Here is a 27,690-nt window from a genome sequence, read left to right as displayed (position 1 = left end):
CCGCGGCGTCGCGTCACACCCGGAAGCAGCGGCTGGAGCGGAGTCGGGAGCAATGAGCGGGGAGCCGGGGCCGACGTGTGAAGCGCCCCCTCCCGGGGAGATTGAACCGGGTAGTGGGGTCCGCATCGTAGTGGAGTACTGGTGAGCGTCTCCAGCCTGTGGGGTGTCCGGGCCGGACGGGGGTGGGTCCACGGGAGGCCCCTCCCCCGAGAACCCAAGCGGACCCCAAGCGTCTTGTCCCTAGTGAACCCTGCGGATTTGAAGCGACCTACCTGGAGCTGGCGAGTGCCGTGAAGGAGCAGTATCCTGGCATTGAAATCGAGTCGCGCCTTGGAGGCACAGGTGAGGCCCACAGAACACCTGCTGAGTCAGTGTTCTAAATCTCAACTCTACCACTTTCTAGTTCTGGAATTGGCTGTTTTATATAGTGTCCAACAGTGTCTGGCAAATGTCCAACCAATTCGAGTCCCCTCCCAAAGGTGAAGGCGTTACAGATGAAGCCTGTAGGGAAAAACGGGGGAGACTGCAAAAGTGTGGGGTTGGAGGGGAGGGATTCTTTCATTGAGTTATGAAGCCTGAGTTCAAAGGAAGGACACACAGGTGATGCCTCCCTCAGGTTCCTTTGGCTTGAGTCAGGGCTTGGAAATGGCTTAAATAACAAGAGTCTCTAGTGGGGCTGGTGGGGACATGAAGGAGCCTGTGTGAAGTCTAAGAAGTGTGGAGAGTCTCTCCAGACTTGTCTGTTCTCAGCATACAGTTCATTCATTGATTTATTTTATACCAGGGGCCTTTGAGATTGAAATCAATGGACAGCTGGTGTTCTCCAAGCTGGAGAATGGGGGCTTTCCTTACGAAAAAGATGTGAGTATTTACAATGTTGGGAGGCCTCTGTTCACCCTGCCCCTGCAGTGCATCATCCCATTCCACGTGTCTGCCCTCTCTCTAGCTCATTGAGGCCATCCGAAGAGCCAGTAACGGAGAACCCCTAGAAAAGATCACCAACAGCCGTCCTCCCTGTGTCATCCTGTAACTACACGTGATTCCGGGTTCCTGCTCTGTTCTGAGACCCACACCTTGGTCTCCCCTTTGGTCCTGCTGAGGGCTCCCCACTGCCCTCACTTAGCTCCTGGTAAGCTAGGAGACTCTGGCCTCCACTTTGTCCCTTTGGGTACCAGGAGGGAATAGAAGCTGTTGTGGTCTTAGAGGTGGGAGAGAGACCCTCTCCGTGGACCTTTCCATAGCCACCTTCTACCCCCTTTCTAGGATCAGTGCCCAAGAAAAGTCTGCTCCCCGCCTCCAGCTTAGCCATACTGGTCAAATGCCACCACAGTTATAACTTATTTTCCACTAGCCCTGGGCAATGTCAGCTATTGGCAATAAAGTGGCACTACAAATACCTGTGCCCAACTAGTGTGTTTTTGTTCAGCGGATGTGGGGGATAGTAGCAGAGGCCAGCCCAGCCTTTATACCACCAGAGTGGCTATGCTGGGTGGGTGGGCTTTCTGGATAGCTACTTCTATTTCATTTCCTCTCTCATAGCCGAGGCAAGGAAAATGAGTCACGCAGTAGGTACTGCCTCCTCCTGCCTCTGTCCCTCCCCCACTGCCCCTATCCATAGGGAATAACCCCATTCTGGTGGGTGGCCTTAGGAATTCATTTTTTCTCAGCAAGAATGATCTGGTTGTCAAAGGGCTCTTGAGCCTGGAAAAGAGCCTCCTCATTCAAGCTTTCTCGAGATTTCTAGCCACTCCCTCCAGGAAAAGATGACTTGAGTGTAAGGAGGTGAGCTTAGGGTGGGCACAGAGCCACCCCAGACATAGGCTGGTGCCCAGCTATTTTCCAAAATATATTTGCAAATGGAGAAAGTGGGTGTGGAGAAAGGACATCCTTCCCCCAACTCCAGGGACCCACCCCTCTCCACAATACCCGCTCTCCCCGAGTCCTTATTTCATTTAAAAAAAAAAAAGGTAAAAACAAAACAAAACAAAAAAAGCATAAGGACCGGGTCTGTACAAGGACTGGATCTGGGTGGCATTGCTGCTCTCTTGTTCCTGGGCGCAGAGCTAGGTCTCAGAGACAGTCTCTGAATGGGTTGCTCTTATTCCTAGGCACTCCCTGGAGCCTCCTCCTCTTCCAGGCCCAGCTTTCCTAAGTCCTTATGTGTCAAAGGTCTGGAACAGGACAGCCAAGCTGGGCTGTTCCCTCGGGTGAGGAGACTGGCTGTGGCATCCACGGGACCGTAGAGTTGTCTGGGGCAGAGCTCCAGTCAGTCAAGGCTCCCCAGTGCTGCCCCCTCTTCCAACCAGGCTGGGCCCCTCTTGGCCACCTGGGAACTGGAGGAGGAAGGAAGGTGTCTAGCGTGGCAGGATTCCCTGCTTCATCGCGATGAAGGCCAGAAGTCAGGCTTTCCCCACTCCCTGAGGGTTCAGCAGGGTCTCGGCAGATTTGGCCTTTTGGCTCACACTGGCACATCCAGGCCCAGGTATTCAGGGTTCTCTGCTGTAGGGGTCCCTTCAAAGGTGCTGGGTGGAGAGCCCCGCTCAGATGTGTCCTGGTCCCAGTAATAGAGGTTGTCAAAGGCTGGGCTGAAGGCTGGAGGAGGGTGAGGCTGAGGGGCAGCCCTGCCCCGGGGTGCCAAGTACTCAGGGTTCTCCACAGCACCCCCAAAGGCAAAAACGTCTTTGACAACCCCATTCTTGCCGGGGGAAAGAGTCTTGGGGGACAGAGTCTTGGGCCTTTCCAGAGTGGCACCGGCAGGTCGAGAAGGAGGCAGAGGGCCTTCTAAGGGCGATGGGGGCTTTGGCCAAACCTCTGGCTGGTTCACGTATTCTGAAAGGGCGAGGAGGGGGCTCATTAGAGGAAGAAACCCATTTGTCCCAGCTACTACCAGTGTCCCCACAGTGGGCCCTGGGCTGGGCACCCCAAGCTCCCCCCTCCCCTCCCAATCTCTCATCTTGGGCCTGGATTCCATACCAGGCTGGGGACTGCAGGTCAGGGGGGCAACGTAGCCATCAGTCTCAGGGGGTAGGGGTACGGTAGGATCCTCACTGTACCGCTGTAGAGGGCTGGGGTCCTGTGGGGAAAGGCTCTGCAGCCCCTTGGCTGCCCCCATTCCCAAGTCGCCATCAAACACATCAGAGCCAGCCCCTTCTGAGGGTGCCAGTGGAGACTTGGGAGGCTCTTCCTCGGGGGGCTCCAGCCCCAGTGTCAGCTCACCACCGCCACTCTGGAGATGAGAGAAAGTTACAATGGGGTCATTCATGGATCTGGGATAGAGACTCCATGGGAGGTGATAGGGTCACAGGGGATACATTGGGACACCATTGGGATTTGACATAGTCACCATGAAGAGGAAGGGGTCAAGGCTTGGAAGGCAGTAGGAGTCGTCAGGGATAATGGGGTCTCCATGAGAGGTGACTGTTGGGGTGGGAGGGGACATAGAAGAAAAGGACACGGAGGAGGTAACTACACCCACCCACCACAGTGTGACCGAGGGCACTGACCCTGGTGGATGAGCTGCGGTGTCTGCGGTGGGCTGTGCCCCCGGCGCCTGGGGCAGGGTCTGGGCAGAAGAAACCCTGCTGGGGTACCAGGTACTCCTCAGCGTCCACCAGGTCTCCCATGTCCTCATCCTCCAGCAGTGAACGGTAGAAAGTGCTGTCCAAGGGACTGGCTGGGCCCAAGTCCTCATTCTGGGGAGGAAGGAGACGGTGACAGCCTCTCCCCAGCCCAGTGCACAGCCTTCCGAGAAAGGCTCAGGGCGGACAAAAGGTATGAGGCATGAGGCGGGAGCTGGGCTTGGAAGCCTGGGATCCTCTCCCTTCCCACCCTCTGTGGGACTGTGGGAGAGTGCTCTTAGACATAGGCAGGGATGGGGTAGAAAGGCCCAGTACCTGGATGACCACAAAGCGCTGGGGGTCCCTGGCCATCCGGGAGAATTCGGCCACCAACTCCCGGAAACGTGGCCGACATTCCGAGTCTATCATCCAACCTGGGGGCGGGAGGGAGCTCAGCATCTCAGTTCTGGCTACAGCCTGTGTGCGGGCCCCACCCCCTCTCCAGTCTGGTCTAGACAACCCCAGTGACTAGAGTCCAAAGTCCTCGGGTGGTAGAAAAGAGGTATCAGACTCAGATCCTGAGTTAGACCCTTTGAGAATCTCTACTAGTTTTCCCTTTTTATTTTGCATATAAGTCTCTTCCTAGTTGGTCTTCTAGAGCTCCTCTGGCCTGGTACTGTAAAAGGGAAGCGAGACCCTTCTGAGGCTCCTTCAACCATACTTGGAACCCTGGGCCCACATACAACCTGCTCTTGGCCTCCTCCCATGCCCCTTATAGGCCCCCCTTTACCCCCCCCCCCCAGCACTTTCCATCCCTCCTCCAAGTAGCTGGCATAACTCAGCCACACACATTTGACCATGATCATGTAGACATCAATGGTGCAGATGGGGGGCTGGGGCAGCCGTTCCCCCTTCTCCAGCAGGTCAGGAATCTCCCGGGCTGGGATCCCATCATAAGGTTTGGCCCCAAAAGTCATCAGTTCCCATACAGTCACACCTGGGGCAAAGACAGGGTTAAGAGGTGAGGGGACAAGAGGGAGCTTTAGTGCACCGAGTCCCAGAGGCTCTGCCCAAGAGCCTGGCACCATGGGAAGAAGGGAGGGGTGCGATGCCAAGGGGCAGGAGATAGCCAGTCTTTCCTTAGTCCCAGGGAAGTACACAGACCCCGGCAGCCCCTTCCTTCCCTCCCACATTCATGCTAAGGTGTCTCCATTAATTCTTCTATCCCTGCTCTCCTCCTTCCACCAACATGGCCCCCCAGGCCCGTGGCTCCTTGTCCACCCCTTCTCCCAACCTTCCCTGCCACACACCGTAGCTCCACACGTCACTCTGATGGGTGAACCGCCGGCGGAGAATGGACTCCAGCGCCATCCACTTGATGGGCACCTGGGAGAGCAAAGAAGTCCTCAAACTAGGTGTGGTGGGGAGGTGGCTGTTCGTAGAATTCTCCCAGGGTCCAGACCCACTCCACCTTGCCTCCCTCCGCTTCCTCCTCTAACCTTGCCCCCATCGGCATGGTACTCTGTCTCGTCAATGTCCAGCAGCCGAGCCAGCCCAAAATCTGTAATCTTGACGTGGTTGGGACTCTTGACCAGCACGTTCCGGGCAGCCAGGTCCCTGTGCACGAGCCGAACATCCTCCAAGTAGCTCATCCCCTGGGATCAGATGTATCCATATGGACTCCGCTCTGGCCATATTCTCCCAGGAAACCTCCCCAATCCCAGCCCTGTGTGAAGTCAGAGGCTTGCCCCCAAGGACACCTGCAGAGCTCAGGCCCCCTAAGTGCATACCTTGGCAATCTGCACACACCAGTTCAGCAGGTCCTGGGAGCCTAGGCGCCCACGGTGTTCTCGGACATGGTCTAAGAGGCAGCCATAAGGCATAAGCTGTGTCACCAACTGCACGGTGGATGTCAGACAGATGCCCAGAAGGCGAGACACATATGGGGAGCCCACGCCAGCCATCACATACGCTTCCTGGGGGGCAAGAGTGCACCCTGAGAAGGTGTGGGAGACCACAAACCTGCCACCACCACATACCCCTCTTGAGGGTCGAGGCGTGATGGGGGACCTTCACCCAATCCATCCCCATCCTGCACAAACCAGAACCATGGCCCACGGGAGGTTAAGAGTCAAGGCTTGGGGAATCACAGAGTGCCTCCCGAACCTCAGTGAAGAGAGAGCCCAGAGCCCAGACATACAGCTAGGAGGTCCCTCCTGTACTCCTGGCTAGGGAGAGCGGAGGGGCTTACGTCCAAGATTTCTTTGTTGGCTTTGGGAGATGTATTTTCCCTCAACACTTTGATGGCCACTGGGATTTTCACATTTTCCCCATCAGGGATCCAGATGCCCTGGGCAGAGAGAGGAGGATGTGAGCAGGAAAAGGGAACCCCAGATCCCACCTACAGTCGCCTCCGAATACCCTCCCCACTCTGGGGCCAAACCTGCTATATCATCAGCCTCACTATGTAGCCCAGCTCTCCACTCCCCTTCCCCTTGTTCCAGCCTCCCACCAAACTGCCCAACCAAACAGCACCACCCCAGCTCTTGGCTGTCTTCCCCACAGAACACTTGGCCACACCCGCTGCATCCTCTGGGACCGCCCACCCAGGAACTTTGGCCCCACCCCTGACCTTGTAGACAGTGCCAAAAGCTCCGGATCCAAGCACCTTCACCTTCCTCAGCTCTGTTTCTTTCAGGATTCGCATCTGAGCCTGGTTGGGCATGGCTCCACTAGGCGTCAGGGGCTCCACCAGCTGGGGCGAGGGGGGTGGGGCGTCAGTGAAGGAGGCTGGGCTGTAGACCCCAAGCCAACAGGGAGGCCCTCAGACTGCCTCACCTCCGTCTCCTGCAGCAGCCTCCGCATCGTGTACTTCCGGATCTTCTGCCGCCTTCGCTTGATTAGGATGCCAAGGACCAGCCCCACAACCACGGCCAGCAGAATGCCCACCACAGCAGCAATGATGGACGTCACAGGGCTGGGGGCGGGAGCCAGGGTTAGGGACTGGGGACCAGGCTGGGGCATGAAAAGATGAAGGAGCCCCAGGGAGGGGCATGCAGGTAACTGGCCTTTGGAAAGGGAAGTCAGAAGGGTGACCCACGGACTCCCATCCTCTCTTTCCTACTCAGAAATCTCCCTTGGCTCCCTACTACCTCCAGGAGAGTCCAGCCTCCTTGCTGGACATTCAGAGCCCTTTTTACCCCCATCTCCAAATTGTCTATGTGACTGCCCATGGCTGTAGCCCAGGATTCTCAAACTTCCTGACAAAAATCACCAGGGAGCTGGTTAATGTGCCTGAGTCTAGAGCCCCACTCCTAGCAACTCTGATTGTGGTATGGGGTGGGGCCCCAGGAATGTGCATCCAGTGATTCTGATGTTCCAGCCAAATTTTTCACCCATAGGTCATGATTTTCCACACCTCCCGGCCTTTGCACATTCTGTTACTTCTGTCTGGACCACCATTTCTCCATGGGATCATCGTTTAAGACTCAGCTCATCCTAGGATAGATGCAGCTCTTGGGTGTTGACCCTACATCATTACCATCCTTGCCCTCCTCCCTTGCTTGGCTAAAGCCTGGCACATCACAGACCTCCCGTGAATGCTTGCTTCATGGACAAATGATTGCTTAGATACTCCAATCTGTTTTTGTCCGCAGAGTCTTTCCCAAAGAAAGACTTTGCCCACTGCCCAGAAATCAAGTCCAACCCTGTGGCCCGGTAGTGAGGGTGGGCCTATGCCCTAACGTGACCTAGACTTCACCCCTTACTCCCTTCTCTGGGCTCACTTAATGGCCCACCATGCCAGAACCTTCAAACACACACATCCTAGGTTTTCCTGACCCTTCCCCCACAATGCCACCTGGCTGCTTCTCCCTAATGCACGTGAGCTACCTGCCCCTGTTTCAAGGCCTGGCTCAAATGCCACCTCCTCCTTGAAGCCTCCTGCCACCCCATTAAGACTTCATCTTTTCCTCCAGGGCATCTGCACTCTCTTCTCAATCTGCCTTCTGTCCCAGTGAGTTGAATGTTGCCTATGCCCCTTATGAGGTATCTAGCTACTCGAGGGTGGGGAGGTACTGGGGGGTCTTTGCCATCTTTTCCTGTTCCCCACTCTCTAAGCATCCTGAGGAGGTCCTCCTTCCACTTGCTGAAGCAAATTGAAAGGTGAATCAACAGGGGAAGACTGGGCTAGAAAGGGACATGTGTCATGTCAGGAGATGCCCCTTTCCTGCAGCAGTGACCACCCAGGGGCTGATAGGGGACTGAGGAGCAGCATAGGGTGTGTCCCGGGGATCAGGCTGACCTGGCTCTCTGCTCGGCGGGGCAGCCCTTCTCGTCCAGGTCCGCACAGCTGCAGGAGAGAGAGGCCCATCAACCAGGCTGGGAAACACCTCCTGGTCTCACTCCAGCCTCACAACCACCCTAAGGTGGGTGTGGCTGGGTTATTATCCCCATTTGACAAAGACAGAAACTGGGCTCAAAGTCACCAATACTCTTCCTACCACCCCACAAGGGGATTCCTTTTCTGGCCTTGAACTTGAATTTCCTGCTCCCCTCTACCTGTCTATGGTAGGTAGGAACTGGGGAGCACCCAAAGAAGCATCAAGTCCGAAAACACAGCTACGTTCCTCTGTAAAAGAATGCCAGGGCAGTAAACTGGCCCAACTTCTGCAGAGGACAGTTTGGCAATACCTATTAGATAATGTCCATGACCCCGCAGCTCCACCTCACAGGATATACTGTGAAAATGCCAACACCTGGGGGCACCTGGGTGGCTCAGTCGGTTAAGCGTCCGACTTCGGCTCACGGTCCGTGAGTTCGAGCCCTGCGTCGGGCTCTGTGCTGACGGCTCAGAGCCTGGAGCCCGTTTCAGATTCTGTGTCTCCCTCTCTTTCTGCCCCTCCCCTGTTCATGCTTTGTCTCTATCTCAAAAATAAACATTAAAAAAAATTTTTTTAAACAAGAAAATGCCAACACCTGTATGCCAGGGGGCATGTATAAGATGCTAACTTGTACATGGGGCTCAAGTGCAATAAACAGGAAAGGAAGAAAGAAAGAGAAAAAGAAAGGGAGAGAGAAAGGGAAAAGAAAAAGAGAGAGAGAAAAAGGGGAGAAACAAAAGAAAAAAAAAACTATCCCTCAAACAAGGACATGGTTAAATAATACTATATCCGGGCTGCAGATTGAGTAGTTAAAAAAAAGAGGAGGTATGGAGAGCCTGGGTGGCTCAGTTGGCTAAGGGACTGACTTTGGCTCAGATTATGATCTCATGGTTTGTGAGTTCGAGCTCCATGTCAGGCTCTCTCCTGTCAGTGCAGAGTCCACTTCAGATATTCTCTCCCTCTTTCTCTCTCTCAAAAATAAACACTAAAAAAAATTTTTTTAATAAAAAAAAAGAGGAGGCAGATCCATGTGCATTCACGAGAAAGGACCTCCAAGATACATAAAGTCAGGGGTTGGGAGAGAAGCAAAGTTCAGAACAATATGTAGAACACAGTCCCATTTGCATTAAAAAATGCATATACACGTGGGTGCCTGGGTGGCTCAGTCAGTTGAGCGTCTGACTTCAGCTCAGGTCATGATCTTGCAGTTTGTGAGTTTGAGCCTCGCGTCGGGCTCTGTGCTGACAGCTCGGAGCCTGGAGCCTGCTTCAGATTCTGTGTCTCCTCTCTCTGCCCCTCCCCTGCTCATGCTCTGTCTCTCTGTCTCTCAATAATAAACGTTAAAAAATTTTTTTTTTAAAATGCATATACACGAAAACCAAACCTGACTATGTATGAGATGAACTATATGAAATTGCTATTTCTTGACCATTTTTGACCTACAAAAACAGCAATCTTACAGGATTCAATCTAATATAAATGTAATATGTGTTTATGCAGATGTGTAGAGAAAAGCCTGGAAGGCTGCACATAGCAGACTGAATCTGATGGTTTTCCCTAGGGGACTGGAATGAAAGGGCACATTTGCTTTGCAATGTTTATACTTTTTGTTGCTGAAAGTGTTTATCATAAGGATGTATCCATGTGTCTCATGTGTAAATAAAGAAAACTGAATGAAAAAAAAAATAGGGTATATCACCATGTCAGGAGATGGAAAAACATCGCAAGGTTCTGTTAAGTGAGAAAAAGGCAATTTGCAAACAATATGTATGGTCTGTGATCCCATTTTAGTATGAGGAAATATATGTTAGAATGTGCACACATAAAAACAGTTGGAGAACAATAATATATATTAACTACAGTTCATATGTTATAATAATATATGTTAGAATGTGCACAGATAAAAACAACTAAGAATAATTATATATATATATATAAACACATATTTCACGTGTTATAATAATAATTATATGTTAGCATGTACACAGGTAAGACCTGGAGGAAAAATATTACAAATTATTAACAGTGGGGATAGAACTGTTAATGACGTTCATTTATATTTCATGTTTTCATTTAAATTTTTTTTGTAATTTAGAGAGCATGCGGGTAGGGGAGAGGAGCAGAGGAAAAGAGAGAGAATCCCAAGCAGGCTCTATGCTCAGCATGGAGCCCAATGCAGGGCTTGATCCCACAACCCTGGGATCACAACCTGAGTGGAGATTGAGTCTTAATGCTTAACTGATGGAGTCACCCAGGTGCCCCTAAGGACTAATAATTAAAAAAAAAACCACAAAACAAAAACTAAGCAGTGTAAGCAAAGGCAGAGTTATCCCCCTTTTACAATAAGAGCCCCAGAAAGTCTCCTGGGACAAAGCCCTCCTTTCTGTAGAGAAGGCCCCCAGACTCACGAGTGGGTGCAGTTGATGGGGCATGGCTGGCACGTGCCCTCCTCATCTGCGAACTTCCAGATGGGCATGAAGGAGAGGTCAGGTTTCACCCCACTGGGGCAGCGAGCCACACAGAAAGGAGGGTCCTTGTAGTGGGCACAGGCCACACACTGGTCAGCTTCCTGGGAAGGGAAGAAGGATTGGAAGGGGGCTAGCACCAACACCTCCAGGGCAGCAGGACATGCCCTTGTGTCCCCTTCGTGCTTCCCATGGCCACTCCACAGCACTTTTGCCTTGCTCCTGGAACAGCCCAGACCAGCCGTGTCTGCCACCCCTGCTCTTCACCCAGCTCCCCCCCCCCCCCCGCTCAAAGCTCAATCCTCAGGCAGGAGGCTTGAGATGAGGAACTGGAAGTCTAGCAGGGGAGTGTATTACTTAAGATATAACAGCAAGTAACAATAGTTAACTAACACACAGCAAATCGCTTGGGCACGGTGCCAAACCCTATTTTAAGTTCATTCGTCCCACATTCCAATGTACAATATTCACTTTATAAATGAGCGAACCAAGGATGGAAGCAGGGCCTGGATCCGAATCCAGAGAGTCTGATGCTTAAGCCCATAGGTCTAACCGCCTTGGCACAGCCACAGCCAAGGACACAGGCCTCCCCGGGACCTTTGCACAGTCCGAAGGGTCACAGGGTCCACTACACAACTTGCAGTCCCCAGCATGCCAGCCTCCTAACACCCTCCTGCCATCCAGGGCTGAGCTCCGAGCCCTCTCCTGGGACATTCTACTGGACATGGCCAGGTGCCCGGCCACCCCACCCCGCCCCTGCCCTTGCTTCCCTCCACCCACCTCGATCAAGCCCACCAGCAACTCACCGAGCCCAAGCAGGTCACTGAGCCATTCTGGGGCTGACACTCCGGGTGGCATGGCAGACAGAACCTATCCTTCACATACTCCCGGGGAAGCCTGACAGAAGGGATGGCTGAGGAGGGGGTCTGGAAGGAGCCCCCGTGCCCCACTCCGGCCGCCCCTCCTGCCCTGCCCCGCGTACCCCTGCAGTACTCGGCATTCCTCCACGCACTCCTGGCCCCGAAGGAACTGGCTGCAGTTGACACACTGGGTGGGTCCCGGACCCCAGCAGTGCCCGTGGGCACACAGCGGGTAGCAGGCCAGGCCCTCACCCGCTGCAGTGAAGAGGAAGGGGGTTAGAGGGGACACTCAAGGAAGGTTCCAGGTCCACATGAACCAGGGGAGGAGGCTGTGGGCTGGACAGGGTGGGAATAGGTGCCGGGCAATGCGGGGAAAGAAAGAGCTGAGGTTCCAGGGACAGAGAGGAAAAGGAAGGCACAGATGCCAAGGCAGTGTGGCCAGGCCCAGCCGGAAGCCATGCCAAGAAGTCAAGCCAGCCACAGCCGTGTCAAGAATGGTGCACCAGGGATGGGCAGTCTGCACAAGTCCAAGATTGCTGCTGCTAGGGGCCCACAGGCACTCCTGTGTGCCGGCAGACGGGGAGCGTGTGGCGCTGGGCTCCCTGTCTTACCGCACTCGTCCTCTGGCCGGTTGGCGCTGTGGAGCAGGGCCTGGTGGGGGTTCCGGAAGAGCTGGTCCCAGGGCACCGTGTGTACGAAGCAGAGGCGGGAGTTGCGGTGGATGAGGGCCAGCCCACTGCCCAGCTCCCGCAGCGAGCGCAGCCCCAGCCAGCTGATGCCCAGCCCTTGAAGGGTCAGCGAGTAAGCACCGCTGTGGGAAGAGTGTTTGGCTGTCGGCAAGAGCTGCCCTCACCTCCTCCTGTCCCCAGCACACTCCGAAAACTCCCATGGAAATGTTACTGCTGGAGTCCCTGGGGAACAGGAGAGCCCACCATGCCCAGAGCTTCTCAACGGGCTCCCTGGGAAGCTCCTCAGGCACCCCCCTCCTTCCCCGGTGCTCACTCATGCAGAACTCGGCCCCGGATCACTCTGAGGTTCTGGAAGACACTGAGGTTAGGCAAGCTGTCTGGCCACGCTGAGATGTACAGGTAACCTGCGGGCACAGGGTGAGGCTAGGGGTGTGGGGACAGGAAGAGGACCCCCGACCCCATCAGAGCAGGATGCGGAGAAGCAAAGCCCACCTGTAATCTCCTCCAGAGCCTCAAACACTCTGAGCTGCTCAGGCTGCAGGGGGGCAGTGTTGGAGGCTGGGTCCCTAGAAGGATTAGGAGAGGAGTCAGCAGGGCCAGGAAGTAGGTGGGCATGACCCCCAGAGCTGACCCGGCCACCCTCCCCCACCGCCCTCCATTAATGACTTCATTTAAACCCTTTGCCCATCAGGCCCGACTGTTTTCATCCTGAGTTTCAAAGCCCAAGCCCTAGTTTGGCAGGGTCTGTCAAAACAGTATTTATATCCTTTGATCTAGAAATCCTACTTCTAGGAATGTGGCCTAGAGAGACATTGGCTCCTGTTCCCAGAGACATGTACAGGGCAGAACTGTTTGTAAGAACAAAATTAAAAACGACCAAAAGACCCATCAGTAAATAGAGGAGTTGTTAAATATAATCCCTGTCTATCCTGACTATAGATGAAAACTAACATTTGGCAGCACTTAAAAAAAAAAAAAAAAAAGAGCACTTAGTATCGGCCAGGCACTGTTTTATGAGCATATGAATATTAACTCATTCAAACATAACCACCTTATGAGGTTGGGGCTATTTTTGCCCCCATTTTACAGATGAGAAAATTAAGGTACAGTAAGCAGGTCACATGACTAGAAAATGGTAGAGCCCGGTTTCGAACCCAGGCAGCCTGGCTCCTGAGCCTGAGCTCTTAGCTCCTACTCTGCTCCACCTGCTCGTAGCTGTTGAAAGACCAAGGCAGCTTGACACGAAGTGCCTTGACCAGCTCTCTAGGGCGAGGGGCAGACAATATTCATGATAAGCTCCCATTTTAAGTCAACCTTCTCAATAAAATTACTAGAACTATGTTTCTCTGTGTGTGTCTAAGTATGTACAAATGGTCTAGGAGAACCCACACAAACTATTAGCAGTGGATTCCTCTGGAAAGGGGAATAGAGTTGCAGGAAGTGTTGAAAGGAATGTCCTCTTTTTAAATACATATTTTTATTGAAGTATAATTCACATCCAATAAAATGCACAGAGTTCTGGTGTACAGTTTGAGGAGTTTTGACAAATGCATTCACTCATGTCCACTACCCCAACTGATACACAGAACATTGTCATTGCCCCCAGAAACTTCTGTTGTGTCCCCTCTTGGTCCACCCATCCTGGGGCAACCACTGTTCTGATTTCTACCACCACAGAGTGGTTTTGCCTATTCTAGAGGTTCACGTAAAGAGAATAGCACAGTGTGGACTCTCTCTTGTTTGACTTATTTTGCTGACCATAATGGGTTTTGTTTTTGTTTTTTTAAATAGGTTCCATGCCCAGCGTGAAGCCCAACATTGGGGCTCGAACCCTGAGATCAAGACCTTAGCTGAGATCAAGAGTCGGACACTTAACCACCTGAGCCACACAGGTGCCCCTGAACATGTTTTTGAGGCTCATCAATGTTGTTGTAGAGATCAGTAAGTAGTTTGTTTCTTTTTATTGCTGAGAATTCCATTGTATAGATAAGGCACCATTTATTTATTCAATCACGTATTGGTATACATTTTCATTATCTCCGGCTGGGGGCTATTATGAATAAAGCCACTGCAAACTCAAGGAGAATTTTGCTTTCTCTGGATGGCTTGGCCTCCACACAAGTGCATATTTGTGGATAGCATGTCATTTATGCAAACAACCCCCCCCCCACCACGTCCCCACACCCTCTGGTCCCCCTGCCCTTCCTGCCTCTTTTGCATTTCTGGCCTCCCACCTCTGTCTCCCACCATCCCCCAGAGATACTGCCACTTCTGGGTCCTCAGGATTCATTGACTGCCCTGATGCTGCTCAGGCCGCTGTGCCCACCCTTAAGTCCGCGTATCCTTACCCCTCAAAGCTCTCTGGCAGAAACGCCAGGCTCCCAAAGATCTTCTTGCAGCCGACAAATTCTTGGATGTTGGCACTGGTGACTGCCCTCGCCTCCCGCAGGTGCTCCATGCCTAGGCCGTAGCACACTGTGGGGAGGGGCAGGTGGTGAAGGGGCCGGCTCGGCCCCCACATGGAGCACCAGGAACTCAAACTCGGGGGTCCTGCCCACAGTCCCCCCCTGGGGCCACGTGCCCCCTTGCGCAGACAGGAAATACAGGGGAACGCGTCAGACTGATCCAGGGAGGGCCAGGACAGAGACATTGGAAGAGAAGGGCTGGGTCCCAGGAGGGTCTGAAGAAGAATGGGACTGTGGGCCAAGCTGGGCGTGCAGAGGGGCAGGAACTGTAGCCTGGCTCCGGGGGTGGCCAGCAGTTACCTCGGGCACAGGGCTTGCTGCATTTCTCACACCGCTGTGTTCCATCCTCAGCTGTCACCTCTTGGTTGTTCAGGGGACAGACCAGGGTGCAGGATCCCACGTCCGTAGACAGGTAGTTGTCTGAGGAGATGGGGACTGTGTGTCCGTCTGCCCTGGGCCTTCACGCCCCACCATGCCCACATAGTGCAGTAAGAATATCAACCAATACTGAAATCCCCTTACTGCGTGTCTGCACACTCAACAGTCATGTACTCCTCACAACCTTACGCGACGGGCACTGTTAGATTCCCATTTTGCCAAGAGGGAATCATCGTAGTTTTATGTAAATTACTCAAGGTCATGTGCTATCAAGTGGAGGAGCCAGGACTGGACACAAAGTCTGGCTCTACATTTTGTACTCTAACCCACCACGGGGAAGATACAACCAGGAGCTGAGAGCCCACTCCTGCCTCTCATGACACGAAGAAAGAGGGCCCCAGGTCTGAGGTCAGTCCCCCAATGCACATCGATAAATACAGGAACTGTTAAATAAAACTCTGATCAATCTAGACTATACAATAAAAATTAGCATTTAGGAGTGCTTAGTATGTGCCAGGCACTATTCTAAGAGCTTTACCAATATATTTTTTTAAGGCTTATTTATTAATTTTTGGGAGAGAGAGCTCAAGCAGGAGAGGGGCAGAGAGAGAGGGAGTGAGAGAGAATCCCACGTAGGATTCATGCTGTCAGCACAGAGCTCGACTCAGGGTTCAAACTCATCAGCTGTGAGATCATGACCTGAGCCAAAATCAAGAGTTGGACGCTTAACCGACTGAGTCACCCAGGTGCCCCTAAGAGCTTTACAAATATTAACTCATCCAAATCTTAGAACCACCTTATGAGGTTGGGGCTATGTTGCCCCCATCCTCAAATGAGAAAACAGGTATAGGAAGCAGGTCACATGACTAGAAAATGGTAGAGCCCGGTTTCGAACCCAGGCAGCCTGGCTCCTGAGCCTGGGCTCTTAGCTCCTACTCTGCTCCACCTGCTCTTAGCTGTTGAAAGACCGCGGCAGCTTGACACGAAGTGCCGTGACCAGCTCGCCAGAGCGAGGGTCAGACGATACTCACCATACGCTCCCATTTACTTAAACCAACCCCCCTCCCAGCAAAATGACTAAAACGACATTTGTCCCTGGCACTCACAGGGACAGGCAGTCACACAGCTGGCACCGAAGGTATAACGGCCCTCAGGGTTGGGCATGGATTCAAAGGTGTCCGTGTTGTAGGTGACCAGGGCTGGGCAGTGCAGCTCACAGATGCCACTGTGGTTGAAGTGGAGGCAGGCCTGGAGGCGGGGGGTGGGGGGTGGGGGGTGGGGGTGGCGGGGGTGGAGACAGGCAGCTGGTGGTCACTGGGCTGTTTTTCCCTGGCGTGCAACGGGCAACAGGGCAGGAGCAGGCAGGGTGCCCCTCCCCTTGCACCCCGGGGTCCCGTGGGCACATACCAGGCAGTCAGAATGCTTGGGGCCCGTGCAGCCAGCAGCACACTGCTCGTGGCAGCAGTCGGTGGGCTGCGGGCCCTTGCAGCGGGCACAGCCACCAGCACAGACAGTTCGAGTCACTGTGTGAGACAAAGGGCAGGATGAGGGCTGGGCAGTAGCCCAGGCACCAGACCCTCACCAGCATCACTTTCTGTGATGACTTCCTGCCCCACCCCCTGGGAAGACACCCAGCCCGGCCCCCTGTCCCCCGCCCCGGGATTCTGGGCCTCCTAGCACTCACAGCTCTGACAGTCCCCGGAACTTGCTCCCCAGCAGTGGGAGTCTTTACAAGCTGGAGAACAGGGTTGGCCTGGGGAGAGAAATAGACAGAGACCAGGAGGCAGAATGCAGTGAGGGAGAGTCGGCAGGAAAAGAAGACTCAGAAAACAGAGGCACGATCTAGAAGCAGAGGGAGGCAGGACAGAGGACCACGGAGATGAAGAGACACAGAGAAATGGCAGGAGGGAAATGGGACAGAACGAGGGAATGGGTAGTGTTAGTACAGGGGTGGGGAGTGGAGGGGGTGTGAGTGAGCGGGGAGTTTGGGGATCGCTGGGTTGCCTGAGAAAGAGAGGAAGCTACAGGCAGGGAGAAGCATGGCTTACAGGCCCGAGAGCGGTTGGTGTCTATCAGCATGAGGGCCAGCTGGTTGTTCTTGTGGAAGATGTCCTTCCACAGAATCGTGTCCTGGTGGCAGAGCTGCGGGTTCCGCTGAATGAGGACCCCTCCCTTCAGGATCTCTGTGGGGCAGGCAATGATCAGCACTTTCCTTTCCTGTCACTTTCTGCCCTCCCATGGGACTCTCCTGACCTCTTTAGAGGGGAGCAGGCCTCTTAAACACACCCGTCTCCCCAGGGATTAGAGAAGACACCTTCAGCATCTTCTAGCCATACCAGAACCCCACCCCTCCCACCCTGCCCCACACACATGAACAACCTGAGATCCAGGGAGGAGTGAGTTGTCCAGGACAGGGTCCAGATGTCCATGCCACCCTCTCCTGTCCTCCCACCTCTATACTCTGTGCACACTGCTTACTGGTTAAAAAAGACTCTGGAGTCTGAAAACCAGCCTCACCACTAACTAGCTATGTCATAGCTATGTAACCTTGAGCAAGTCACTTATCCTCTGTAAACCTGTTTTCTCATCTGTAAAATGAGAATAGCACTGATGCTTCCCTTGCAAGATTACAGCACAACCAAAATGGGATCGTGTATGCCAAGTGACTGGCCACAGACTCTGGGATACTGTCAGCTCCAAGGCTGCCACATACAGTTATGCAGGCTGTTCACTGCACATGTGTACTCAGCCAAGAAGTGGACTAACCCCAGCCTGTATCCTAATTATCAGACTGTGCAGGCTCGTGCAAGCTGTGACTTCCTGGGAAGAAGGGAGATCTTCTCATCTTCACAAAGGCACCTTCCCAAGCCCCACCTGCATCCATCCAGAAGGGATGCCAGTTCTAATTCACACAAAGTTGCCCACGCACAGCAGTGGCCCTGATCAGCTCCCGATAACAAAGAGAAGGTTTCAATGATAATGATGATCACCTGTGAGGCTTCGGAGCTGCAGCTCCCGCAGCCCTCCTAGGGCAGCCCCTGTAGCAGGGGTGCCACTGTCCAGTGGGTCTCTGTTGTCCAGCACGGCCAGGGCGTAGTTGTCCTCAAAGAGCTGGGTGCCTCGCACAATTCGTAGCCTCTGGAGTGGGACCTGTTTCACTTGGTTGTGGGCAATGAGCACATAGCCTTGCACCTCCTGGATATCCTGGGAGAGAACAGGACCAGGTGGGGCTGAAGCAGGCCCAGGCCCTGGAACACGACCATCCCCCACCCCCACCCCCCAGGCCTCCTCTAAGTCACCAAGTGCAAAGCCCCCATCCGCTGAGAAGTCCAGCTCTGTCATGCATAAAGTAGAGATCAAGGCCACTCCCCACCTCCCCAAACCAGAGTCGTGTATGATCAAGACAGATAAATGGTGGGGGGAGCACTGTGTGAACTATGAGCAAGCGCCACACCCTCTCTGCATCTCAGTTCCCTCATCCATAAAAGGAAACACCTAGAGGACATGACGTCTGTGATTTGACCAAGCCTCACACACGTGGCCACACTCCAGGGCACTGGGGACACAACCCAGCAGGCTGGTCCCCACTCTCTCCCCTGCTCGTGACCCTTTCACATACATTTTCCATTTGGTTTTCCCAGAAGGGAGTCAAAGCATGCTCCCTGCTTCCAAAACACAGACAGAGAAGCCAGGGGCCGAGACCATATTCACGTGCCTTGTCGGTAGAACTGAACCTAGAACCCACAACCTCCCAGCAGCCCTTTCACCACGCCAGGCAGGACAGGGACAGCGGCCAGGGCAGATGGACAGGGGGAGGCGATTGCTGGCAAGGGAGCCAAAAATTTAGCAGAGGCACACGTGCATTCTACCCAGGGATGTCCAGGGCCAGCCACATGACTGAGAGGGAGTCAACTGGTCTTGCAGTAGAACAGATAGGGCGCAGGCATCGGAAAGGACTTCCCAGTTGAGGAGCCGCAACAAGAGAAGAACTATAGGGCACCTTCTTCTACCACCCATTTATAAGCATAGGGCTCAGCTCAGCTGGAGGCAGGACCTGGCTGGGTCCCCCATGGGCCTCACCTGCAGGAAGGAGAGGCTGGCATTGGCATGCAGGTAGGTGAGCTCCAGGTTGCCCTGTACCACTTGACAGCCCTGGTAGAGGTGGCGGAGCATGTCCAGGTGGGTCTCGGGACTGGCTGGGAGCCGCAGCTTCATGTCTGTGCCGGTGCACACTGGGAGGAGAGAGGAGATGGGTCAGAGGCCGCTGCCCCGTCAGCTTCTCCAGCCTGGCACCTCCTCCACACTCACTCCGCAGAGTCATGCCATCTCGGACGGCGAGAAAGCACAAGTGAAGGACCCCGCTTCCCATGTCCCTCGCACCTGCAGAAGGCACAACGGCCAAAGAAAGTCTGCAAGTTTGGGAAGAGGAGGGAAATCAAAGGAAACGCTCCTTCTAACTCGGCCCATCCTGAGTATCCAGAGGGGCCCCCATTGTACCAGCTCTGGGGAGTTTGCCCGCCTGATCCGGGGTGGTGGCTGGCAAAGAAAGCCTCCCTTTGTCCCCAAGGCACCACTCGTGGCCAAGGGGTAAAAATCCCCCAAGAGAGGCCATGATGAATCATGAAGCTTCTGGATACCCCCTGCCCCTATCCCAAGCAAACAAACTCAGGGCATTCTCCCCACCCCATTCCAATACCACCCACATGCCAGCCTCTTGGCAAGGGATGTCCACCCCCACAATGCCACCCAGAAAGGAAGGAAGGAGGGTCAGCTAGAGTCATAGCTGGGGCATGGGGACCACTAGGGGCCTGGTCACTGCAGGGACCTCTGGAATTCCCCCAGGCAGAAAAAAAAGGAGCATCAGACCCCAACAACGGGCATCCAGACCCAGGCTGCAGATCTTGGGCCAGAGCGATGCCCTACTCTGACGGCTCCTATGCTGGCACTTCACCCTTGCCACCTCCTCAGGGCAAGACTCCAGAACCAGCTGGCAGAATCTATGCCACGAAACTCCTGCCACAAGGGCACTACGTCAGCCCTGTGTACCTTCTTCCCAGGGCCAACCCTCAGCCAAGGGGCATCAAGATGAATTGCCTCCCCGGCCCACCTGGACCCCAGCAGCGTGTCCCTGAGACCGGAAGTACCTACAAAGCCCAGGGATACAGAAGGGGTAAACTACTCCTGGTGAGGGGGTGCTCTGGACAACAGCTGGCACCATGCCTGCCAGTAGGGGGGAGATTAAAGTGCCCAGTTGAACCCGTTTTTCTGCTCTGGTGAGGAGATGAATCACCTGGCGCGTCTTGCCCAGGAGGGTGCGCCGGGGGGAGGTGGGTGGAGGGCACCCCCAGATACACAGGCCCACAGGTGCCTGAGCTGCTTGGATTTCCTGTTGGTTGCCACTGCACCTCCCACGGACTGTGTGCAGATTCAGGGGGACAGCAGTGGCTGACTTCAAGGTCTGACACCAGAATTCCTGCTCTCCCAGCAACTTGGAGCCTGAAGTCAAATCCTGGGGGATAAGAGAGATCCCCTGCCTCCAGAAAGCTGGGGAAAGGCTGGTAGGGCCAGTGCCTCGGGTTCACGCTGAGGCCAATGGCCATGAGCTGACAGCCTCCCAGTAAAAGCCAGAGTGGTCTCTGTTCCCACCCCTTTCGACAGATAGGGAAGGAAGCAAAGAGGGAGGAAGGGGAGGGCCCAGAAATAGAACTCAAGGGTCCCTCCCCCCAGACTCCCAAGAGAAACAGGAGCTGGGGGTGGCAGGCCAGGCCCAAAATAACGCCCGCTGCCAGGACCTCCTGCGGCCTCAGCAGCCTCAGCTGCTTTGTAGGCACAGCTGTCTTTAGGCCCAGACCCCAAAGCTCTGGCCCAAACCCGGGACAGGGACAAGCAGAGCTGGAGCAGAGGCTGTCTCCACCCGCTGTGGCCCTCTGCCGCCTCTAAAGGACACCAGCTGTGGCAGCCAGGCAATAGGAAAACAACAACAATGGGAACACCAAGGGCAGCCACGTTAGCTGAGCACCTACTGTGTACTGTTAGGCACTCTGGGTGGAGCCTCATTATGTCCTCCCGAGGCTGGGACAGCAACTTCTCTCTTGCAAAGAAGAAAACTGAGGCCGACAGGGGTTTGTCTCCCAAGATCTTAATAAAGCTTATGAGCGATAGAGGCAGGATTTGAACTTGAGTCTGTCTGACTTTAGATCCTACGTTCTTAACTGGACATATACAAATTCACCCCACATCAGGTGCAAAGGGAAATACATACCAACTCTACTGATACCACTGATAAACATCACAGAGTCTGGGCAGGGCAGGGGGGCTGGGCTGAGCTGAGGGCCAGAAAGAGTGGTAGCCCCACCCCACTAGTGAGTTTGTGGCTGATTTGAGTCTAAGATTCTTTAAGCGTTTGCAATGGGTGGTGAAGTCAGGTACTGAGACCTACTCTCCCAGAGAGCTGGAGGCTTGCGGGCAAATTTCCCCACCAAGCTGACATGAAGCCAAGAAGGGCCTCTTGACACCTCCCCTACTTCCACCTCTGTCCCCTTCACCATGGAGCTCAGCACCTCCCACCCCCTCCCCCATCTGCTCACCAGACTCCTTCTCCCCAGTCCTCACCACAGTCCCCATATCCACTCAGCCCCTTTGATTTTCAGGGGGTAGGGTGTGAGAAGTCCTGTTCTACACAGGAGAGCTCTGTGTCTTCATGACACCTGACCCTCAGAAGCCCCAACCTCTCCAGCTCTCTGACACAAAGTCACTATGAGGCAGGACCAGCCCAACACCAGATAAGAGTTTGCTGGATGGATGGATGGATGGATGGATGAAATCCAGTCAAGAACTTGCAAACCACAAGGTAGTAGTTGAGGTCCTGGTGTTCATCCCTCTGCTGAAAGGCTATTCAGAGTCCTTCATATCCCTCTGGCTGGACTTCAGTGGTCAGGGTTTGGTCCCAGCTCTGGGGGGTGCTCTCCAGAAGGTTCTGCCCTCCCTGCCGCACTTCAGCCCCAGCTGCTTCTCTTGCTCACCAGCAAGAGATACTTCCTTTGGTTTCCATGAACACTACCTGCATCCCCAAAACTCAACTCCCCCAGACCTACAGGTTAAGAGCCCATTCTAGTGATGCCCAGAACTCACCCACCATACATACATGGTATCAGGTCCCATATCAGACCAGGGCCTGGGCTCAGGATCATTAAACCAGAACCCTAGCTGGACTGCTCATGTGTGACCTTGAGCAAGTCAAAGGACCTCTGGGGGCAGAGGCCATATCAGATTCATCTCTATGCCCAGCAGTGCCTGTGACTTAGTAGGCGCTCAATGACTATTTAGTGACCTGAACTTGGCTGTGAGGATGGGATAATAAAACACTAACAACTCTTACTTTCTGCAGAGAAGTTAAATGAGAGTTAAATGAGATAATGAATCAAAAAAGCAGCCTGTAAACATGAAAAGGCTTTGTAAATAGAACTGAGGCAACACAAACATTGGCTATAATAATTCTCCCACTCCTAGAGAGCACACACCCGTCGCCCTACATGGGCTCTCTTCCCAAGGGTGAGAAGGAAAGGTAGCTTAGCAAGAGATGGAGATGTCACCCCATAAGGGCTTCCCACAGGCAGAGGCAGAGAGGGGGAATCTCTTTCCAGATCATTTCAGCTCCCAGGGGCAGGCACAACTACTGGGGCTTTACTCTAGCCCCCCACTGATGGTTCCTCCATACTGGTTCCTCTTCTTCCAGTCCAGCTGTATCCCTCATTCCAGCCCTGCAGGGCCCCCTGACTTCCACCCTGTCCCTGCCCTCAGTCCCTTGCCATGCTTGGAGGGCCCAAGAGGAAGGCAGGCATGGGCTGGACAGGGAGGGAGAGGACCTCAGTGGGCCCCAGCTCACTCCACTTTCTATAGGCTAGATAAGGGAACTCACTTACCTGAATAACAGAGTAGCACCTCTACCCCAGTCTGGCCACCTGGCTGCCCCTGAGGGTTTGCTGACCCCATTCCTGTTGAATAGGATATGACTTTGACCAACTCTTAATGCCTCCTCATTAGACATTATTTTTGGGTCTACTAGACATATTGGGGTCACTAGGAAGCCTTGGATAAATCACTTCACTTCTTTGAACTGTGTGTACCCACTTCCTTGGATTGTTGCAGAGATGAAATGAAACCGTCGATGGAAAAGAACCTGGCACACAGGAAGCACACTGGACATTTTTCAAAAGTTCAGGCAAGGTGTGGGAGGGGAGATGGGCTAAATGGGTAAGGGCATTAAGGAACCTACTCCTGAAATCATTGTTGGACCATATGCTAACTTAGATGTAAATTTAAAAAATAAAGTAAATAAAAAAAGTTTTTCAAAAGTTCAGGCAAGGGAAGTTCATATAGCTGGAGTGTGGGTAATTCCAAACCAAGAGAAAATGAAAGATGACTTTGTATTTGGAATGAGATGTATTTTCCCTTTTCACACTTCATCCTATCGTTTCATTTGTTGCTTTTTTCCCCCTTGAGTATTAGAATGAAGTTACTTTCCTCAAGTAAGGTAAAAAGGAAGGAGGTTGTTAGAAGAATCGCTTGGGAATTAAAACAGGACCTCTGCAAGATAAGGATGTGTTTGCTACACTTGACAAAAGTTTGACCTCTAACAATGGATCCTAGCAAAATCCTGACCCTCTGGATCCTCCCTGTCTCCCCTTTCCCCCAAATTCCTGCCCTAGCCCTCAGCCCTGGGATATAATGGGGGTGCTAGAGGCAGCCGGGCGGTGCCCTGCCATTGCAACCATTCTCTGCCCGACACACCCAACATCTGTCTTTGCACCCAGCAGTGCAGATCGAGGGGTGAGATAGGCCTGAGGAGGCCCCAGTCATCGCTGAGAGAACTGACCCCTCCGTATCCCAGCACCGCAGCAACCCCGGCCACCCCCACCTGCTCAACTTACAGGCCCAGCTGAGGGGGGCAGCAGCTCGGCCTGACAGCGCAGCCTGGCCTCACCCATCGCAGCAGAAGGTCAGGGCTGCAGACAAGACGCCCACCTGGGAAACAGGGAGACGTATGGGCTCCCAGGAAAGTGGAACCTCCTTTGTCAGAGAGAAGGCGTGGGGCCACCTCCTGCTGTTTACAGCAGATCTGACCCAGCACCTTGAGGGAGTTCCTTGAGAGGGCAGAGTTCAGTCAAGTCCCTAAGCCAGCAGGGAGACTGCTGTTTGGCAACACAAAGCCCAGACACGCAAACACAGACCACACAACGCAGGAACACCCTAGCATAGACGCCCCTCAGAGAATACTGCAACGCTCTGACAGAGAGGCCCTCGGGCAACACACAGACGGGATGACCCCCACCCCTTCTCCAGACTCCCTGACCGATGGAGACCACCCACTACTCCCCAGAACACTCCCATTTTGTCTTCCCTACAGCACAGTGATGCCAGCAGCAGTGTCACCCATTGTTCAAGGTGGATTAATACAGTGATTTCGAATGTGTGGCTGGGGGTCGCACCGTCTGGGGGGGGTCCCATCTTGGACCCACTACTTCCTTGATGCGATGTAACCTCTTTAAGCCCAGGTGTTTACCTGGAAATGGGAATACTAGTAGGATTTCTCTTGTGGGGTTGGTCTGAGGATTTAGAGGGCGTGCATGCAAACCACCGCGCACCATGCCTAGCCCAAAGTATATCTCCAGCACACGGTGGCTTTAATTGTTAGTGCCTAGATGGGCCAATGGGGCAGAACCGGCACTACCCCCACCACCGTGCCTCCCCACACACAGCATGAAGAAAAAGGCAGGACAACCCAGCCCTCTGCAAACCCACATCTGGCCCTCTGTCTTTACCTTTCCTTCCCGCCCCCCACCCACCCCGCAGGACTGCCCAGGAATCCCCCGCTGGGAAATCTCCCACTCGATGCCCCAGACCAGGAAACCTACCACCGCCCCTCCGTGGCCCGTGCTCTCCAGAAGTCACAAAGCACACAGTCCCCGGGCTGGCCCTGAAGAAACTTGCTCAAAACAAACGTCTCCCCCTCCCCCCACCCCAGACTCCAGCATGAGGCAACTCTGCAGTCCGACCGGCCACCCTCTCCAGCCCGGCTCTGGCCGGACAGGTTACTTTCCCCACCACCCCCCTCCACACCGCGATCCTGCCTGAAGCTGGAGGAACTAAACCCAATCGGCTGCGGGGGGGGGGATGGGGGGGGATGGGACAGGGGGAGGGGCAACAGAAGGGACCCCCGAGGAATCCAGCTCAGTCCAGTCTGGAGGCGGAGGCTGCCAACTGGAAAGTCTTTGAGAAAGCTTGAAGGGGCTCAAGAAAGGGGAACACACACACACACACACACACACACATCATGCAGTACACCCTTTGATGGCAAACTTTCCGAACAATTTCAGAGAACTTTTTTGACAAGTTCCCATTGCCGTCGCCGAGTCTGGAAAGCGCCAGTCTTTTGCCTGGGACATCTAGAGCGGCTTGGGCGTCATCGCCCCCCTGCCCCACCTTCCTTTGCCCCCACCCCGGCGAGGCCGGCTGCTCGGGAGCGCCGACACCGTCCGAAACTTCGGACCGGGAAGTTCGTGTGGCCCCCCCTCTGCCCCCGCCAGCCCGGGGACCTTCGGCGGGGGCCCCAGGCTGCAGGGTCGCGTCTCTGCTTCGTGCCCTCCCCACACCAGACCTACCTTGGGTGCCCGTGGCTCCGGAGGGCAGGAGGGCGAGGAGGAGCCCCCAGCGGCACCAGGCCGCCAGCTCCATGGTGCTCACTGCGGCTCCGGCCCCATGGCTCGGGCTGGACCGGGCTGCGAAGGGCCGGGCGGCTGCCTGGGAGCTCTGCTCGGCTCTCGGGGCACGACGCAGGGGACTCTCAGCTCCACAACTTCATTCTTGTACTTCCTCAAGGCAGCCCTCCTCCTCCACCTCCTCCTCCTCCCGTGATTGGGAGCGAGCGTGCTCACGGCTCGCCCCCCCACCCCCTCCACCGCATTCCAGCGAGTCCCTGGGAGTGGCAACTCCCAGCTTCACTTTCTCCCTCGGCGCGCAGGCCTGGGGTGCGCCCCTCCCGGCGCCCGGACGCCGGGGTTGCCTGCGCACTTCTGGCGCGTTCCCATGGAGAACCCCTAAAGCAGGGGACGGCGATCGGCACCCCCTCCTCCACCACCGGGTGGAGTCTGGGGCAAATGCTTTAGGCTGCCATCCTTAACTTTCCTTGAAGTCGCAGGTTTTATCTTAGACATTCCTGGCGAGTTTGCACCCCTACTCCATCACATGCCTGTTTTTAAAAATATCTAATGATGGTTCTCCCACCACATCCTCAAATCAAATTGATAGTAAAGGAGGTGGATGTGTTGTGTTTTTAACTTGTGGCTTCCAGGACTCCCTGGCATAGCTTCTGGAATCTTTTAAGTATCTTTTTCCAGTCTGAAAAGCACAGTTTTAATCGGGAGAACCTACAAGTTTGGGGAGAGAGTCAAATTAGAGGGACTTCCACCTCAGTCTTTCCAAGAACATCCATTCGTCTGTTTCTTCACAGGGCCACTCAGCACTCAATTCATCCAAAGTTCCTTTTCTGTCCCTTGCTTTTTACTAGCCTGTTCGATTCTGCCTCCCCACCCTGCATTCCTTCTGGAGCCCCTGGCCCTGTTCTTAAGGCCCAGTGGGGGATGGAAGGGGGGGGGGGGGTGGAAGGAAGGTGTGTCTTTGTTGGAAATTGCAACCAAAAATGCAGGGGACATACTTAACTAACAAATTATTCGTTGTTTATCTGAAATTCAAATTTAACTGGGCATCCTTATTTTTATTTGCTAAGTCTGGCAACTCTAGTTGGAATGTCCCAGCCAAGAGCAGAGCATGCCTGTGCTGGTCAAGAGGGGATCAGAGGCATCTACTGAGCACTGAAGAATGAAGGACACTGGCATTTCTTAAACTGCTTTCATGTTCCTAGCATGGTTGTTGGTAGGCATTTTCACAGTAGAGGGGTTGGAATCAGAATGACCTGGGTTCAAAGTTCCAGTCTGCCATGTATTAGCTGTGCAACCCAAGGCAAGTGAGCAAGCCTCTCTGAGTCTCAGTTTGCTCACTACTGAAATAGGATCTGGCATGCTCTACCAGGGATTAAAGAAGATAATGCTCCTGAAGCACTACTCAGAACAGTGCGTAGCACATAGTAATTGCTCAATAAGTGGTCTCAGGTTTATGGATACTGGGGTAGATCCAGGTTTGGTGGTACCTGAACTTATGAAATTGAGGGGGGGACTCTCTTCAAGATAAGGAATACAAAGTTATGAGCACGAAATTAGACACATATATGCAAATGAAGGGCCTGAAGCTTACCCTTCTTTAACAGCATGGTGAGTCCACCTCTGGCTCTAACCAGCAATGTGCAAACTACAGGTTAAGTTCATTTGGAAGTTTGTTCATCGAGCCAATTTAGATGATCAAGACAAGTCTTTTTTTTTTTTTAAGAAATAGAATGCAATACGGGGTGCCTGGGTGGCTCAGTCAGTTAAGCAGTTGACTCTTAGTTTCATGATCTCACGGTTTGTGACTTTGAGCCCAGACTCGGGCTTCGTGCCATCAGTGCAGAACCTGCTTGGGATTCTCTCTCTCCCTCTCTCTGCCCCTCCCCCACTTGTGCTCTAAACAAATGAATAAATAAATAAAACTTTAAGAAAAAAGAAATAGAATGCAATGGAAATGATCTGTGTACATCGCATGTTAATGTGGGTAAGGGTATGTGTGTGTGATGGGTGATGATATACAATGGATTTATCCCTTGGATAATAGTCACAAACGTTCAAGAAATACCGCTGAGTATGGGGACACAGCGGCCCTTTGGGATGGGCATTAATATCTCTATTTTCTCTAGCATTAGAGTTGGAGTTGATTAAGGTGAGGGCAAGATCAAGGAAAAGAGGC

The 27,690-nt window shown here is 53.7% G+C and overlaps 2 protein-coding genes across 3 annotated transcripts; one reads left to right on the top strand and one right to left on the bottom strand.

The window, feature by feature from the left end:
- On the top strand, window positions 1-1,396 carry MIEN1 (migration and invasion enhancer 1). The gene is made up of 4 exons (XM_043584317.1): window positions 1-141; window positions 245-342; window positions 785-861; window positions 947-1,396. Exons 1-4 carry the CDS (start codon window positions 53-55, stop codon window positions 1,028-1,030), a joined length of 348 nt encoding a protein of 115 aa, XP_043440252.1. The 5' UTR covers window positions 1-52; the 3' UTR covers window positions 1,031-1,396.
- Window positions 1,397-1,833: 437 nt separating this feature from the next.
- On the bottom strand, window positions 1,834-25,811 carry ERBB2 (erb-b2 receptor tyrosine kinase 2). 2 transcript variants are annotated; one of them, XM_043584312.1, is made up of 27 exons: window positions 25,458-25,811; window positions 18,877-19,028; window positions 17,787-18,000; window positions 16,845-16,979; window positions 16,481-16,549; window positions 16,204-16,319; window positions 15,903-16,044; window positions 14,719-14,838; window positions 14,302-14,428; window positions 12,446-12,519; window positions 12,267-12,357; window positions 11,876-12,075; window positions 11,387-11,519; window positions 11,211-11,301; window positions 10,348-10,508; window positions 7,861-7,908; window positions 6,396-6,534; window positions 6,190-6,312; window positions 5,809-5,907; window positions 5,348-5,533; window positions 5,057-5,212; window positions 4,868-4,943; window positions 4,408-4,554; window positions 3,894-3,991; window positions 3,504-3,692; window positions 2,974-3,226; window positions 1,834-2,829 (listed from the first exon to the last, which is right to left on the bottom strand). In XM_043584312.1, the coding sequence occupies exons 1-27, from the start codon at window positions 25,528-25,530 to the stop codon at window positions 2,459-2,461; spliced, it is 3,783 nt and encodes a 1,260-aa protein (XP_043440247.1). In that variant the 5' UTR covers window positions 25,531-25,811; the 3' UTR covers window positions 1,834-2,458. The 2 variants fall into 2 exon arrangements, with proteins under 2 accessions (XP_043440247.1, XP_043440248.1); XM_043584313.1 differs by lacking the exon at window positions 25,458-25,811 and adding an exon at window positions 23,727-23,751.
- Window positions 25,812-27,690: the final 1,879 nt, after the last annotated feature.

This window comes from Prionailurus bengalensis, chromosome E1 (genome assembly GCF_016509475.1).
Source record: "Prionailurus bengalensis isolate Pbe53 chromosome E1, Fcat_Pben_1.1_paternal_pri, whole genome shotgun sequence".
Taxonomy (NCBI): domain Eukaryota; kingdom Metazoa; phylum Chordata; class Mammalia; order Carnivora; family Felidae; genus Prionailurus; species Prionailurus bengalensis.
This window is presented reverse-complemented; position numbering and strand designations above follow the sequence as displayed.